At 38.9% G+C, this 14,331-nt stretch overlaps 1 protein-coding gene across 7 annotated transcripts in view; it reads left to right on the top strand.

The window, feature by feature from the left end:
- Positions 1-14,331, top strand: part of ZNF451 (zinc finger protein 451) — an 81,867-nt gene that overhangs the window by 27,403 nt on the left and 40,133 nt on the right. For 4 of the 7 annotated variants that reach the window (XR_009453479.1, XM_059701305.1, XM_059701304.1 and 1 more), the window contains 2 exons: positions 1,818-1,943; positions 7,470-7,581. The exons of 1 other annotated variant lie outside the window; for it this stretch is intronic. Coding sequence is in view for 4 of the 6 variants with exons in the window: in XM_059701305.1 (XP_059557288.1) it covers positions 1,818-1,943; positions 7,470-7,581 (238 nt within the window). In the remaining 2 variants the exon portion in view is untranslated. Of the gene's footprint in view, positions 1-1,524; positions 1,719-1,817; positions 1,944-7,469; positions 7,582-14,331 lie in introns of all 7 variants that reach the window. 2 more of the 7 variants (XM_059701306.1, XM_059701307.1) reach the window with 2 other exon arrangements.

The following is a 14,331-nucleotide window of genomic DNA, read 5'->3' as shown; positions in this document are numbered from 1 at the left end:
TCACCTACTAAAGGATATCTTGGTTGTGTTCAAGTTTTGGCAATTATTCATAAAGCTGCTGTAAACACCTAATTATACAGGATACTTCACCCCTAACTTTGCTTATTTTATTTGCACGTTTTTCTTAGGAAGATCATATCATCTGTGAACAAAGAGGGATTTATTTCTTCCTTAATTTGTGGTTTGGTGTCTGACATTGACTTGGGAAAATTCAAAGTTATTATTGTTTCATATATATTCTATCTCTTTCTTCTTCCATTATTCCCATTATGCATGTATTATATCTTTTGGAGTAGTTTTTAGATATTCTGTTGCATTTTTTAGTCTTTTTTTTCTTTGTTTTTCAGTTTTGCAAGTTTCTTTTGACATAGCCTTAAGTGCAAAGTGTGCAGTAGCAAGTCTATCAAAGCATTCTTCATTTTGATTAGAGTATTTTTTAAAATCTCTCCAGATTTCTCTTTGGTTTTTTCTTAGGATTTTCATATCACTTACATTACACATCTGTTCTTGCATGTTGCCATTTTTCCATTAGAGCCCTTAGCATATTAATTAAAGTTGTTTTAAATTCCTGATTTGATTATTCCAGCATCCCTGTCATGTCTGCCATTCTGTGCTTGCTCTGACTCTTCAGACTGTTTTTTGCCTTGTAATTTTTTCTTGAATGGTGGACATAATGTACTAAGTAAAAGAAACTGGTAACTAGGCCTTTAGTAATGTAGTGGTAAGGTATGGGAGAAGTGGTGCCATTCTTTAATCCTGTGATTAGGACTTCGTCTTGGTGAGCCTGTGTCCTGGGACTGAACTTCAGCAGTGCTTCTGAGTCCATCCCCTCAGTGGGGCAAGCTAGTTAGAGGGGCCTGGATTGGGTATTTCCCTTCCACCAGGTTTGTTAAGCTCTGATAAAACTCTTAACAGGTTATTAGACTCTGATAAAAGTTTCTCTTGAGCACAGACCTTGTTAAGAAGAGAAATATCTGGCATATTCCTCCCAGCTATTGACAGCATTAGGGGATTTTGGTCCAGTCTTCACTGTGAGAACCTGGTAAAACTCCTGGAGGTAAATTCACAAAAGTGTGAGGGTCTCCCATGACGGGATCCCCCTGGAGTTTTTAACTCTCTGTCTTATCCACACTGAGCTTCAAGCAATTCATCAATTATAGTTCAGGTTTTCCTACTTAGTAGCGGTTCCTGCTGTAGTTTCTACTCTTGGGTTTCCTCTCTACTAAGTTGTGATTCTTTGAATTTGCCTCCTCCCCTCTCTCATCTCTCAGTACTGTCACCTCACTTTGATGAATTTAAGAGATGTTGACCTATCAGTTTGTTCAGCTTTTTGATCATTGTTAGGATGGAATGGCAACTTCTAAGCTCCTTACATGTTGGACTGGGAACTGGAAGTTAGATCTACTTTTTCAAATCAATAGTTTCTCTTAAATAAATACTGTCCTGGCATTGCTGAAAAACTAGAGCCAAGGATGTTTGTACCTTTTGACTGTAAACTAATGGCTTGATGGCATTACCTTATAGACTCAGCACAAAGCAATGCCCAACTTTTCAATATCCAGATGATGATAAAGTAAATAAAGATGATAAATGTCCTACCAGCTAGTTTATCTAACTTTGAAAACAAAGGTGCTCGTGGATGATTGGCTGACCTACAAAATAACACATGAAGTATAAGATATACAAGACAGTTTCTTAGAAATTTGATAGTGGTAAAGGTAAGTAGTTCTTTAGTGCAACAACTCTTTTGTAAATGGATATATGTTATCCCAAAGCTAAATTGGTTAAAAGGAATGAAAATTGTTTTTTAATTATAGGGTAATGTTAAACATAAAGACCATATTGACCACCAGAAGGATAAAGTTGCCTTAACTCTGGCTCGTCTAGCCCGCCATGTTGAAGTGGAGAAACAGCAGAAAGAAGAGAAGAATAGAGCATTCAGGGTATGTGGCTATTTTAATTGGTGTTTTACCAAATTATAGAATTGTTTATAATAAATTTGTAAAGAGAAATTTGTAATAAATGAATAATTGAATCCATGTTCAGTGTGGATTCTAGACATCAACTTAGTAGTAATTCATAATAGCTTTTTACATCTCTGTTTTTAGTTTGATAGATTCTGATCATATATGTATATAGGAAAAAAAGGATTACTTTAGTGGATTTTATTTTTGGGAATTAAAAATCATTTGATTACTCAAAGCAAATGAGCAATTAAAGTGTTTCTGGTTACTTTATCACAAGAGTGAAAATTGCTTATCAGGTTTGTATGTATAAACTGTTGAAAGGTTATTTTCTACTAAATACAGCCAGTCCACTTTCTCAGATTTCAGCCTGTCCTTTCAGATTAAATCGATTACTAAAAGAAATTTGAATCAGCGTTGTAGAAGAGCTGCTGTGTGGAAAGTGAAGCCTAATTTAGAGTCTCGTGGGATATATTTTCCTTGACTTGCTTAAGAAAGATCCAAATGAAATTACTTATAAACTCCCTCAATATTGATAGATGTCTGTTAGGAGTAGAATGTTGATGAGTTGGGTAAAAATATAAGCTTCATAGTAGGATTTTAAAATGGAAATTAAAATCAGGGCTCCTCCAATAGCTGTTTGGATTTTAGCAGGTCACTTACCTATTATAGACTTTGAGCTTCAATCTGTAAAGGGAAAGAGTTGGAGATGATCTTCCAGGTTGGGATAAGTTCTATGATTTTATAATCTTAACATCTGTTTTTTTTCTTGCATTACTTATTCATTGGTTATTATAAAGGAATGTATATATTTCTATAGCTTGTGTTTTAGTGTACCCTAATTTGATATAGAATAATTAATCTTTAAATTTAGAACTAGGTTTATTTGGGGACTTTAACTTTATCATGTAATACCAATTGAATTAGAGCATAGTCTTCTAATTGTATATTTATAATACTTAGTGGATAGTGATATTTAAAAAATAGAATTATTTCTTTTCTGGTAGAAACATGATTTAACTTTAAGGAAGATTCTTTCCCAAAACTATGTTAAATGTGTTGCTTATGGGTCATGGGGAAAATCTCTTTGAGAGAGATATGGTTTGCGAGCTCTCCTCCCATTCTGCAGATTTCCTGAGTAATGCTAGCCTAGCTTCTTTTCCCAGGCAATGTTAATGGACACATCCTATATAATAAAAGGGTAATATGCAAATTGTCTCCTCTACTGGGATTTCAACCAGAGTTTGACCAGGGGGTGGGGCCAGCCTGCCAACCATCTAGGGCCCCTTCTTCTGGCCTGCCTGGTCCTATTGGCCCCGATTGGGGCAGGCCGACCAGATGCCACTCCTGCACGAATTTGTGCATGTGGCCTCTAGTAGATAATAAAACTTTCATGACGAGTTCAGAATCTTATAGTCACTATGACAACCAAGGGTTTTCTCAAGGGAAGTTTCAACCTCCATCTATGTAAATGTTCATTTGTTATATTAAAGACTTTACCTTAGCATTGAAGAAAGTTTTTTGAAATTTTTGTTTAACCAACTGTAAAGAATAAATTTATGTTTTCTAAGAGAAGCTGATCGACACAGATGTTTTAGCTCATTGATTGTTATCCATACATGATTTTTTTTGGTTGTTCCTATTTGGATAAGTTGTTTTTTTTAAAACATGGATAAGTTTTTTTTTGTGTGTGTTTTTTTTTTAAAAACTAGATGACAGACAACAAAAACAAACTACCCAGAAAGGAAGATAATGAAACTGAAATAAAAATAATTCTTGCCCAGCCAGGTGTGGCTCTGTGGTTGAGCATCAACCCAGGAACCAGGAGGTCACTGGTTCAATTCCAGTCAGGACACATGCCTGGGTTGCAGACTCAGTCCCAGTGTGGGGCGTGCAGGAGGCAGCCTATCGATGATCCTTTCTCATCATTGATGTTTCCATCTCAATTTCCCTCTCCCGTCCTCTCTGAAATCAATTAAAAATTTTTTAAAAATTAATTATTGAAAAATTCTAGTAGTTGATAAATAACTCTGAGTAAAAAAATATATTTGTGAATGTTGTCTCACTATTAAAGTGGATTGTCCATCTTCATGATGTTAAATGAAAGAAAAAGAAAATTCAAGTCTTTGTTGGATAAATAACATTCAGAGATAATGTGCTGTGCTGACTAGATAACCAGCCACCAGCTTAGCTTATTGATATTTCAGGAGTTACGATGACGTGCAAGAAGTAATGTAACCCTAAAGTTTATGGAAGTAGCTTTGTGATATAGAAAAAAGGGTGGCACATTTGGAGATGATTTCAGCCAGCAAACATTTTTTTAGCATTGACTTAGGCCACAGAGTTAAAATTCTATTGTGAGAAATGGCAAAGAACATTTTTTAAAAACTTCAAAAAAATTATTGGCATTGTTTACAATAAGTAGACTACTTGCTGGCATGCAGTAATATTTAACATCAATATGGTAATTTAATTTAAAGGTTTTTACTGTGATAGATTTTTGTTAGGAATGTCAATACATCATGTTTAATTTTGTAAATAAGAAAAAAATCTTTATAGCCTCCTGGAAGTTTGCCATATTGCTTTCTTTGGATAGACTATCTTTGTTTCCCATAGCATGTTATTCAGAACACTGATCCTGTAGGATATACTTTGAAAAAAGTAATAAGTGATTTACTAAGTTGGGATACTGCATACTCTATGGATGAAAAATCACAGGCATGTTATAGTACCTTAACGCTTTGGAAGTCCTGCAGGAAAGGAACCTTTTAAACTTGATATTAAAACCAATCCTATATAATAAAAGCCGAGGTGGCATCACACGACGTCCTTGCGTGACGTCACAAGATGGTCGCCACAAGATGGCCGGAAGGGGAGGGCAGTTGGGGGGTGAACAGGCCAGCAGGGGAGGGCAGTTTGGGGGGACCAGGCCTGCAGGGAAGGGCAGTTGGGGGCAACCAGGCCTGCAGGGGAGGACAGTTGGGTGTGACCAGGCCTGCAGGGGAGGGCAGCTGGGGTGGCCAGACCTGCAGGGGAGGGCAGTTGGGGGCAACCAGGCCTGCAGGGGAGGGCAGTTAGGGGCGACCAGGCCAGCAGGGGAGGGCAGTTAGGGGCGACCAGGCCAGCAGGGGAGGGCAGTTGGGGGCAACCAGGCCTGCAGGGGAGGGCAGTTGGGGGCCATCGGGCCACCAGGGGCATGCAGTTGGGGGTGAGATCAGGCCTGCAGGGGAGGGCAGTGGGGGCCATTGTGCTAGTAGGGAAGGGCAGTTGGGGGCCTTTGGGCTGGCTGGGGAGGGCAGTTGGGGGTGAGATCAGGCCTGTGGGGGAGGGTAGTTGGGGGTGAGATCAGGTCGGCAGGGGAGGGCAGTTGGGGGCAATCGGGCTGGCAGGCAGAAGCAGTTAGGGGCAATCAGGCAGGCAGGCGAGCCATTAGGAGCCAGCAGTCCTGGATTGTGAGAGGGATGTCTGACTGCAGTTTTAGGCCCTATCCCTGTAAACTGGCAGTTGGACACTCCCCGAGGGGTCCCAGATTGGAGAGGGTGCAGGCCAGGCTGAGGGACGCCCCCCCCCCAGTACCAATTTCGTACACGGGGCCTCTAGTGTTTCTATACTTAAGTTGATACAGAGGATTTTTTAATATAACAATGCATATTAACATCTTTGAGAATATGTCTTCTATGGCTGTATTTGAACAATATTGTAAGATTTTTTTCAGATGAAAATTTTGAATCTCCCTGTCCTTCTACTTACTCTTCCTGACAGAAGATCCTGTTATTGCTAACAGGCCATTCATTATTCTGACCTATGTCTTGAAAATGTAATGTTCATGAATTTGTCATTTCTTGTTAAGAATATAAGCTTTTTGAGACACAATACTGTTTAAGTGCATGGATCCTATCATATTACAAGAATTTAAATCCTGGAATTGTTATTTATCCTTCAGCAATTTATTTGACCTTGGTTTACTTCAGTTTCCCATTATAAAATGGGAACAATAACCCTAGCCGGTTTGTTCAGTGGATAGAACGTTGGCCTGTGGACTGAAGAGTCCCAGGTTCAATTCTGGTCAAGGGCACATGCCCAGGTTGCTGGTTCGGTCCCCATTGGGGGGTGTGCAGAAGGCAGCCAATCGATGATTCTCTTTCATCATTGATGTTTCTCATCTCCCTCCTCCTCTCCCCTTTTCTCTAAAATCAATAACAATATATATTAAAAAAATAAAATGGGAACAATAGTACCTATCACAGAGTTATTGTGAGAAGTTCCTCACATGGTAGGTGGTTAATAAGTGTTAATGGTTAGATACAGCATGATTAGAGAATATACAAGTAGATTTATAGGTAATCTAACTAGAAAGATTTAGAGACTCTTAACAGTCTGAAGTATATAATTTAGTGGTTTGCACTGGCCTGCTCTGCTGTCTGTTTTGTAAATAAATTTTTATTGGAACATAGCCATGCCCATTTGTTTACATATTATCTATGGCTGCTTTCATGCTATTTCATGCTACAGTAGCAGAGTTGAGTAGTTACAATAGAGACTGTTTGGGTTACAAAGCCTAAGTAAGATATTTGCTATCTGGCCCTTTATGGAAAAAGTTTGCCAATCCTTGATCTAGGTGTCAATAAATGCTTTATACTGGCATATATTAAGTACTAATTAAGTGTCTGCTCAAAGTAATGTTATTCACTGAAACACTATTTAATAGACTTCTCTTCATTTCATACTGTACAGGGTGGGGCAAAAGTAGCTTTACAGTTGTGAGTATGAGAAACAGTTTATGTTTGTATTATTATTTATTTATTATTGTATTTTCCATATGAATAACTATAAACCTACTTTGCCCCACCCTGTAAAAGAAAAATTGGGGGGAAAAGTACAAAAGTTTTTAACCCATGGACACAGACAACAGGGGCGTGAGGGCATGAGTGGGGGGGATAGGGGGTAATGTGGGGATAAAGGACACATATGTAATAACTTAATCAATTAAAAAAATAAAATAAAAAATCATTAAAAAAAGTACATAAGTTTAAAAATGCAACTAATCATATCTCCATTCCGAGATTTAGCCATTGAATTTAATATATTTATTTTCAGCCTTGTTCCCCTCTGCAGATAAAGTTACACATATCTTGGTATTAATCTTTGTTTATATTTGGTCTTATTTGTTTTATACTACTTGGTGGCTTGCTTGATACCAAAAGTATGTTTCTACTTCATTAAAAAAGTGGTTAGTGTTTCTATTGACTTTAATGAAATGTACTTACCATAATTTACTTAACGAGTGCCCTATTGTTGGAAATATAGGTTGTAGTGAACTTTGTGCAGATGTAGATAACATTAGATCAACATGTTAGAGCATGAACCTTTGTTTTGGGACCTAGATGTGGAGTTCCAAGGATAAAGGGTAATCAGTACTTACTGGTGACTTATATGTCAAAATCTTTTCTCAAGGAAACCAGATTAGTAATCATAGTTGATTGATTTTTTTCTTAATATCTTTAGGAAAAAGTTGATTTTCAGCATGCTCATGGGTTGCAAGAATTGGAATTTATTCGAGGACATTCTGATACAGAAGCAGCAAGACTGTGTGTGGACCAGTGGCTAAAAATGCCAGGTACTCTTTAGAGATGAGTGGAACATGAAGGTTACCTAGCTTCTCTATAGTTTTAAGACATTATGTTCATTTATTTGGTTGCTAATGAATATGTAAAGTATTGACAATTAATTTTAGTGAATCTTAATAATGGCCTACTTTACCAATTACTTTCCTACTTTGGCAAAAGTATATTTTGAGTGTTAGTAGTATAGGTCATCCTTGAGCTCATTAGACAGTGGTTCTAACCTGCCTAACGCTGCGACCCTTTAATACAGTTCATGTTGTGGTGACCCCCAACCATAAAATTATTTTCATTGCTACTTCATAACTGTAATTTTGCTACTGTCATGAATTGTAATGTAAATATTTGATATGCAGGATGTATTTTCATGGTTACAAATTGAACATAATTAAAGCATAGTGATTAATCACAAAAACAATATGTAAGCATATATGTGTTTTCCGATGGTCTTAGGCGACCCCTGTGAAAGGGTTGTTCGACCCCCAAAGGGGTCGCGACCCACAGGTTGAGAACTGCAGTATTTAGATATTGCTCATTTAATAATTTATAATTTCATAGTTATTACATGAAATAGTATATGTGTCTATGGGAGGCTGTGTAACAGGTCACTTGAGGTCAGGAAAAGCTTCTCTGAGGAAATGGAATTTAAGCTGAGATTTAAAGGATGAGTGTTTACATATTTGTCAGTGCAGCCTATGTAGATATTCTGTAAGTGTCTACATGGGAGGCTCATCTAAAGCATTGGGTAGCCTCTTCTTCACTAACTCTTTGCAGACCTGACATTCCTGGAAATCTCACTGTAAAGCATTTTCCCTTACTAAATAATTTGGTGGAATTTTTAAAAGCTAGTAGAACTGTTCCACCATGGCAACTTTTCTAGTCTGTCTTGTAGAAGACCCGCTAAGCCCTTAAAGCAGTGGTTCTCAATATTTTCGATGGTCTTAGGAACCGAGACACCGCTCCTCTATCCATCTCCAGGCGGGTCCGCCCACATGCAGATATGCCCACATATGAGTATCGGGCGTGATGACATCATCGCGCCAAACCCCATCACATACACCCTCTACAAATACAGGTGTATGTGACAGGGTTGGTGCCATAATGTACTTATGCGGACCAGTCACACATGTGTAGAGAGCAGCTACTGTGTAGAAAGCAGCTGCTGTGTTGAAAGCAGCTACTCTGTTAAAAGCAGCTACTGTGTTGAAAGCAGAAGTATTGGAGGTAAAATGACACTTCATGAATTATAATTACTGGGTAAATATAAAATCATGTGCTGTAATATCAACCACTGCAAAAAAAAGTATCGGTACCATGGGAACTTAATCTGGATGCTGATTGGTCTTTTTATATTCAGCTGTGGTTGATGTGAATACTGCCCCCTTGTGATAGTAACAGGTATGTAAAAAACAACAACACAGAGAATGGTAAATCATAGGAAACTTTAATGAACTGTATTGACTGATCTATGCCGTGTATCATCTTTTGTATTATTAAAGGTATTGTTATATATTATTTTCGTTAGCAAATCATCCCATGACAATGGATCGTGTAGAGAAGAACGTTAAGAAAAGAAAATATAGTGAGGATTTTTTACAGTATGGTTTTACCTCAATAATTACAGCAGGAATTAAGAAACCGCAATGTGTTATTTGTTGTGAAGTTCTATCAGTCGAATCTATGGAGCCAAACAAGCTAAAACGCCATTTTGATAGCAAGCATCCGAGCTTTGCTGGCAAGGATACAAACTATTTTAGAAGCAAAGCTGATGGACTCAAGAAAGCCAGACTTGACACTGGTGGCAAGTACCACAAACAAAACGTAGCAGTCGTTGAAGCTTCATATTTGGTGGCACTCAGAATCGCCAGAGCTATGAAACCTCACACCATTGCTGAGGATTTACTGTTGCCAGCGGCCAAAGACATTGTTCAAGTTATGATCGGAGACGAATTTGTTTCAAAATTGAGTGCAATTTCCTTCTCTAATGACACTGTCTGCAGAAGAATAGATGACATGTCTGCTGATATTCTTGATCAGGTAATCCAGGAAATTAAATCTGCTCCACTTCCAATATTTAGTATCTAGCTTGATGAGTCTACAGTCATTGCAAACTGTTCACAGTTACTGGTTTATGTGAGGTATAATAATGATGGCGACTTTAAAGATGAGTTTCTTTTTTGCAAACCTCTTGAAACGACAACTACTGCATGTGATGTATTTGACACAGTTGATTCATTTCTGAAAGAGCATAAGATCTCTTGGGAAAAGGTTTGTGGTGTCTGCACAGACGGTGCTCCAACTATGCTAGGATGTCGATCTGGATTTCAACGTTTGGTACCGAATTAGTCACCAAAAGTCATCGGAACTCACTGTATGATTCATCAGCAAATATTAGAAATGAAGACCTGCCACAAGAGTTACAAGAAGTAATGAAAAGTGTCATAAGTTGTGTCAATTTTGTAAAGGCGAGCACTTTAAACAGTCGATTGTTTTCGCAACTGTGCAACGAGTTGGATATGCTGAACAATGCTCTGCTATTTCACACTGAAGTAAGATGGTTGTCTAGAGGAAAAATTTTAAAACGTGTTTTTGAGCTTTGTGATGAACTCAAAACTTTTTTTAATCAGAAAGCAAGACCGCAGTTCGAAGCACTTTTCAGCGATAAAAGTGAACTGCAGGAAATAGCTTACTTGGTTGCCATCTTTGCCATCTTGAATGAGTTAAATTTATCACTGCAAGGACCAAATGCAACATGCCTCGATTTGTCTGAAAAGATCCGATCATTCCAAATGAAACTTCAGCTTTGGCAAAAAAAAAAAAAAAAAGGATGAAAATAAAATTTACATGTTGCCTACCTTATCTGCTTTCTTTGAGGAACATGACATTGAACCAGACAAAAGGATTACGATGATAATTTCTGTGAAAGAACACTTGTACATGCTTGCAGACGAAATTTCATCGTACTTTCCAAATCTACCTGACACGCCATTTGCACTTGCCAGAAGCCCATTCACAAAGTTGAAGATGTTCCTGAGACAGCACAAGAGGAGTTCATTGAACTTATTAACAACGATGCAGCGAGAACTGATTTCTCTACAATGCCAGTTACAAAATTCTGGATCAAGTGTTTGCAGTCATAGCCTGTTCTGTCTGAGACTGTGTTGCGCCTTCTTCCGTTTCCAACAACATGTCTTTGTGAAACAGAGTTTTCCAGCTTGTTGGTTATCAAGTCTAAATACAGAAGTAGACTTGTTGTGGAAGATGATCTTCGTTGTGCTCTTGCAAAGACTGCCCCGAGAATTTCTGATCTGGTGAGAAAGAAGCAATCTCAACCTTCGCACTGACGTTGCCTTTTTACACATACTGTCGCAAAATGTAGCAATGTAGTTTACTGTTGTTATATTAAGACTGTTACCCATGCTACACCATGCTTCAGGACAAAATTTCATTTTTTTTGTAATTAGAAATAAATATTTCACAATATATAATTACATATTGTTTTTGTGATTAATCACTATGCTTTAATTATGTTCAATTTGTAACAATGAAAATACATCCTGCATATCAGATATTTACATTACGATTCATAACAGTAGCAAAATTACAGTTATGAAGTAGCAATGAATTTTATGGTTGGGGGTCACCACAACATGAACTGTATTAAAGGGTCGCGGCATTAGGAAGGTTGAGAACCACTGCCTTAAAGGCTTGAGATACCCACATAAACCGTAGCTGTGGATTTAATTCAGCAGGAGGTTTAATTGCAAAAAGTCATTAGAAATATCTAAATATCTATTTAGAAATGCATGCAGTGCTCAACTTTGAACCTGGATATCTTGTTCTAAAGTTAGTTTTTAGAGGGCTTTTTAAAAATAGTCAAACTACCACTTATAAAATAGAGTAATTTGTAGATATTTTGACACTTGGCCACTCCCTGAAACTGTATTTCCTTATTGCCACCTAATCTGTTTGTGCTTGGCAAATTCCAACTTCACCCCATCCTCCTTTTAAATGCCTTTTCCTCTTTTTTTCTTCTTACTTGCCTGTGGAAATAGCCCCACAGGTAATACTCACCACTAGAGGCTGCTAGGTTTACTAGTATTTATTCTACACTAGAGGCCTGGTGCACAAAAATTTGTGCACTCGGCGGGGGGGTCTCTCGCCCCAGCCTGTGCCCTCTCGCAGTCTGGGACCCCTTGGGTGATGTCTACCTGCTGGCTTAGGCCTGCTCCCCAGGGGATCGGGCCTAAGCTGGCAGCCAGACATCCCTCTGGCAGCCCGGGAGCCCTCAGGGGATGTCCACTTGCCAGTGGAGAGCAGGCCTAAGCTGCAGTTGGACATCCTTAGCGCTGCTGAGGATGGGGGAGAGGCTTCTGCCATCACTGCTGTGCTGGCAGCCGTCAGCCTGGCTTGTGGCTGAGCAGAGCTCCCCCTGTGCGAGCACACTGACCACCAGGGGGCATCTCCTGCATTGAGCCTCTGTCCCCTGGTGGTCAGTGTGTGTTATAGTGACCAGTCGTTCCCAGTCTTTCTGCTGTTAGGGTCAATTTGCATATTACCCTTTTATTATATAGGATAGCGGCCTGGTGCATGGATGATGGCTGGCTGGTTTGCCGTGAAGGGTGTCCCAGATCAGGGTGGGGGTCCTGCTGGGGGTGTGGCCAGCCTGGGTGAGGGGCTGAGGGCCATTTTCAGGCTGGCCATCCCTATGGGCTGGAAGCAGGTATCTGGGATTTATTTATCTTCTATAATTGAAACTTTGTAGCCTTGAGCAGAGCGGAGGGCTGGCCAGGGCAGGCGGGAAGCTTGGCTTCCTCCATCGCCAGGGGCAACCAAGCCTCCTGCTCACTCTAGCTCCATGGCCGCCACCATCTTTGTGATGGAGTGATGGTTCATTTGCATATTACTCTTTTATTAGATAGGATAAGTTTGGTTGCTTAGCATTCTTTGATCCCATAATGCTTTATTCATTTCTCATATAGTTTTTACCCTGTGCTCTGTGGCAATGGAGACCAGTGCTTATTAATCCTATTTTGTGTGAGTGCCTAAAAAGAATGCTCAGCATAGAGATGCTTAATAAATATTGGTTGAATATTTTACCAAAGGAGGCTATATAAATGTTTGCACATGAACACAGAAAATAAGCCTAGAACTTGGGTTCTAAATGGACTTCATTCAGCTCTATAAAAGACTTACTTGATATTCCAGACCTATTTTAGCAAAAGTGACTCAGAAATTAAGGTAAATGGTTTTGCTTTTTGGAGTGTTCTTTTAAGGCTATGGTTATTTTAAAAATATTTTTTGAGCCCGGCTGGCATGGCTCAGTGGTTGAGCATCAATCTATGAATCATGGCTCTATTCCCAGTCAGGGCATATACCTGTGTAGCGGGCTTGATCCCCAGTGAGGGGTGTGCAGGAGGCAGCTGATCAGTGATTCTCTCTCATTATTGATGGTTCTATCTCTCCCTTTCCCTCTCTGAAATCAATATATATATATATATATTTAAAAAATCTTTTTTGATAAGCATTCATTTCTCAGTAGTTGTTAATGATTAGCTCTTTGGTTTCACCTTAGCTGCATCAGAATCAACTGGGAGCTTTTAAATACATGCCTGGGCCTCACCCCAGAGATAATTAGAGCACCTGTAGTTTTGAGAAGATTCCTGGATGATTTTGATAGGAAAATGGACTGAAACTACATGCATGAAATTATGCAGGAAAGGATGTGTGATGCCCTTATTTAACGTGCAAGTTTTATTGAGTTTTTTTGAGTGAGGGCTTTATCACATCTATGATCTCTTCTAAAAATCACTTATCTCATATGAATCTAACACTTTCAAGTCCTGTCCAGAATGGTTAGGGGCCAGTAATATGCCCCTTTAGGCCTAATCTCTGGCCTCCAGATTGTCAGAATATTTTAATTCATTGTAAATTGAATGCATGAGCATCTGTTTGTATATTTACCTGAGCAGGCCAAGTGGGAACAAATGAGGCAGTTAACTGTGTTTTTAAATACCTTTAGGTCACACCTGGTACATCAGTGGCTGATAAGCTTGAACCTGGAGTTTAGGTCTTTAGTTTTGCTCTTTTCATGTGATTGTTTCATCTTTTTTGCTTGGTCCTTGCAACACTGTAAAACTGAAAGTTGGGATCTATTGCTAGAACAGCTGCTTTAGTGTTGGGCTATATTTATCTTTCCCAAATGGGCTTTAGAGAATGTCAGGATCTTTGAAGAGTGTATAGCTGAGGAAAACAGAGATGACAGTGTATCCTTTAACTTTAAAAAAGTGAGATTCTACTTCTCAGTATCATTAAGGGACTCAATCTATTCCAAAGTATCCAACTATTATAATTCAGTTTTTTTTTTTTAAATATATTTTATTGATTTTTTTACAGAGAGGAAGGGAGAGAGATAGAGAGTTAGAAACATCGATGAGAGAGAAACATCGATCAGCCGCCTCCTGCACATCTCCCACTGGGGATGTGCCCGCAACCCAGGTACATGCCCTTGACCGGAATCGAACCTGGGACCCTTCAGTCCGCAGGCCGACGCTCTATCCACCGAGCCAAACCGGTCTCGGCATAATTCAGTTTTTGATTAGAAGTAGTTTAAGTACTTTATTTATAATTACTCTAACTTTAGAAATCTATCTTTTATAGACCTTTACAGTTAGGCCAGTTTGCATACATTTCAATACTTAATAACTTAAAAACTGCACTCTCTATACCAGCGGTTCTCAACCTGT

The sequence above is a fragment of the Myotis daubentonii genome, chromosome 6 (assembly GCF_963259705.1).
Source record: "Myotis daubentonii chromosome 6, mMyoDau2.1, whole genome shotgun sequence".
Taxonomy (NCBI): domain Eukaryota; kingdom Metazoa; phylum Chordata; class Mammalia; order Chiroptera; family Vespertilionidae; genus Myotis; species Myotis daubentonii.
This window is presented reverse-complemented; position numbering and strand designations above follow the sequence as displayed.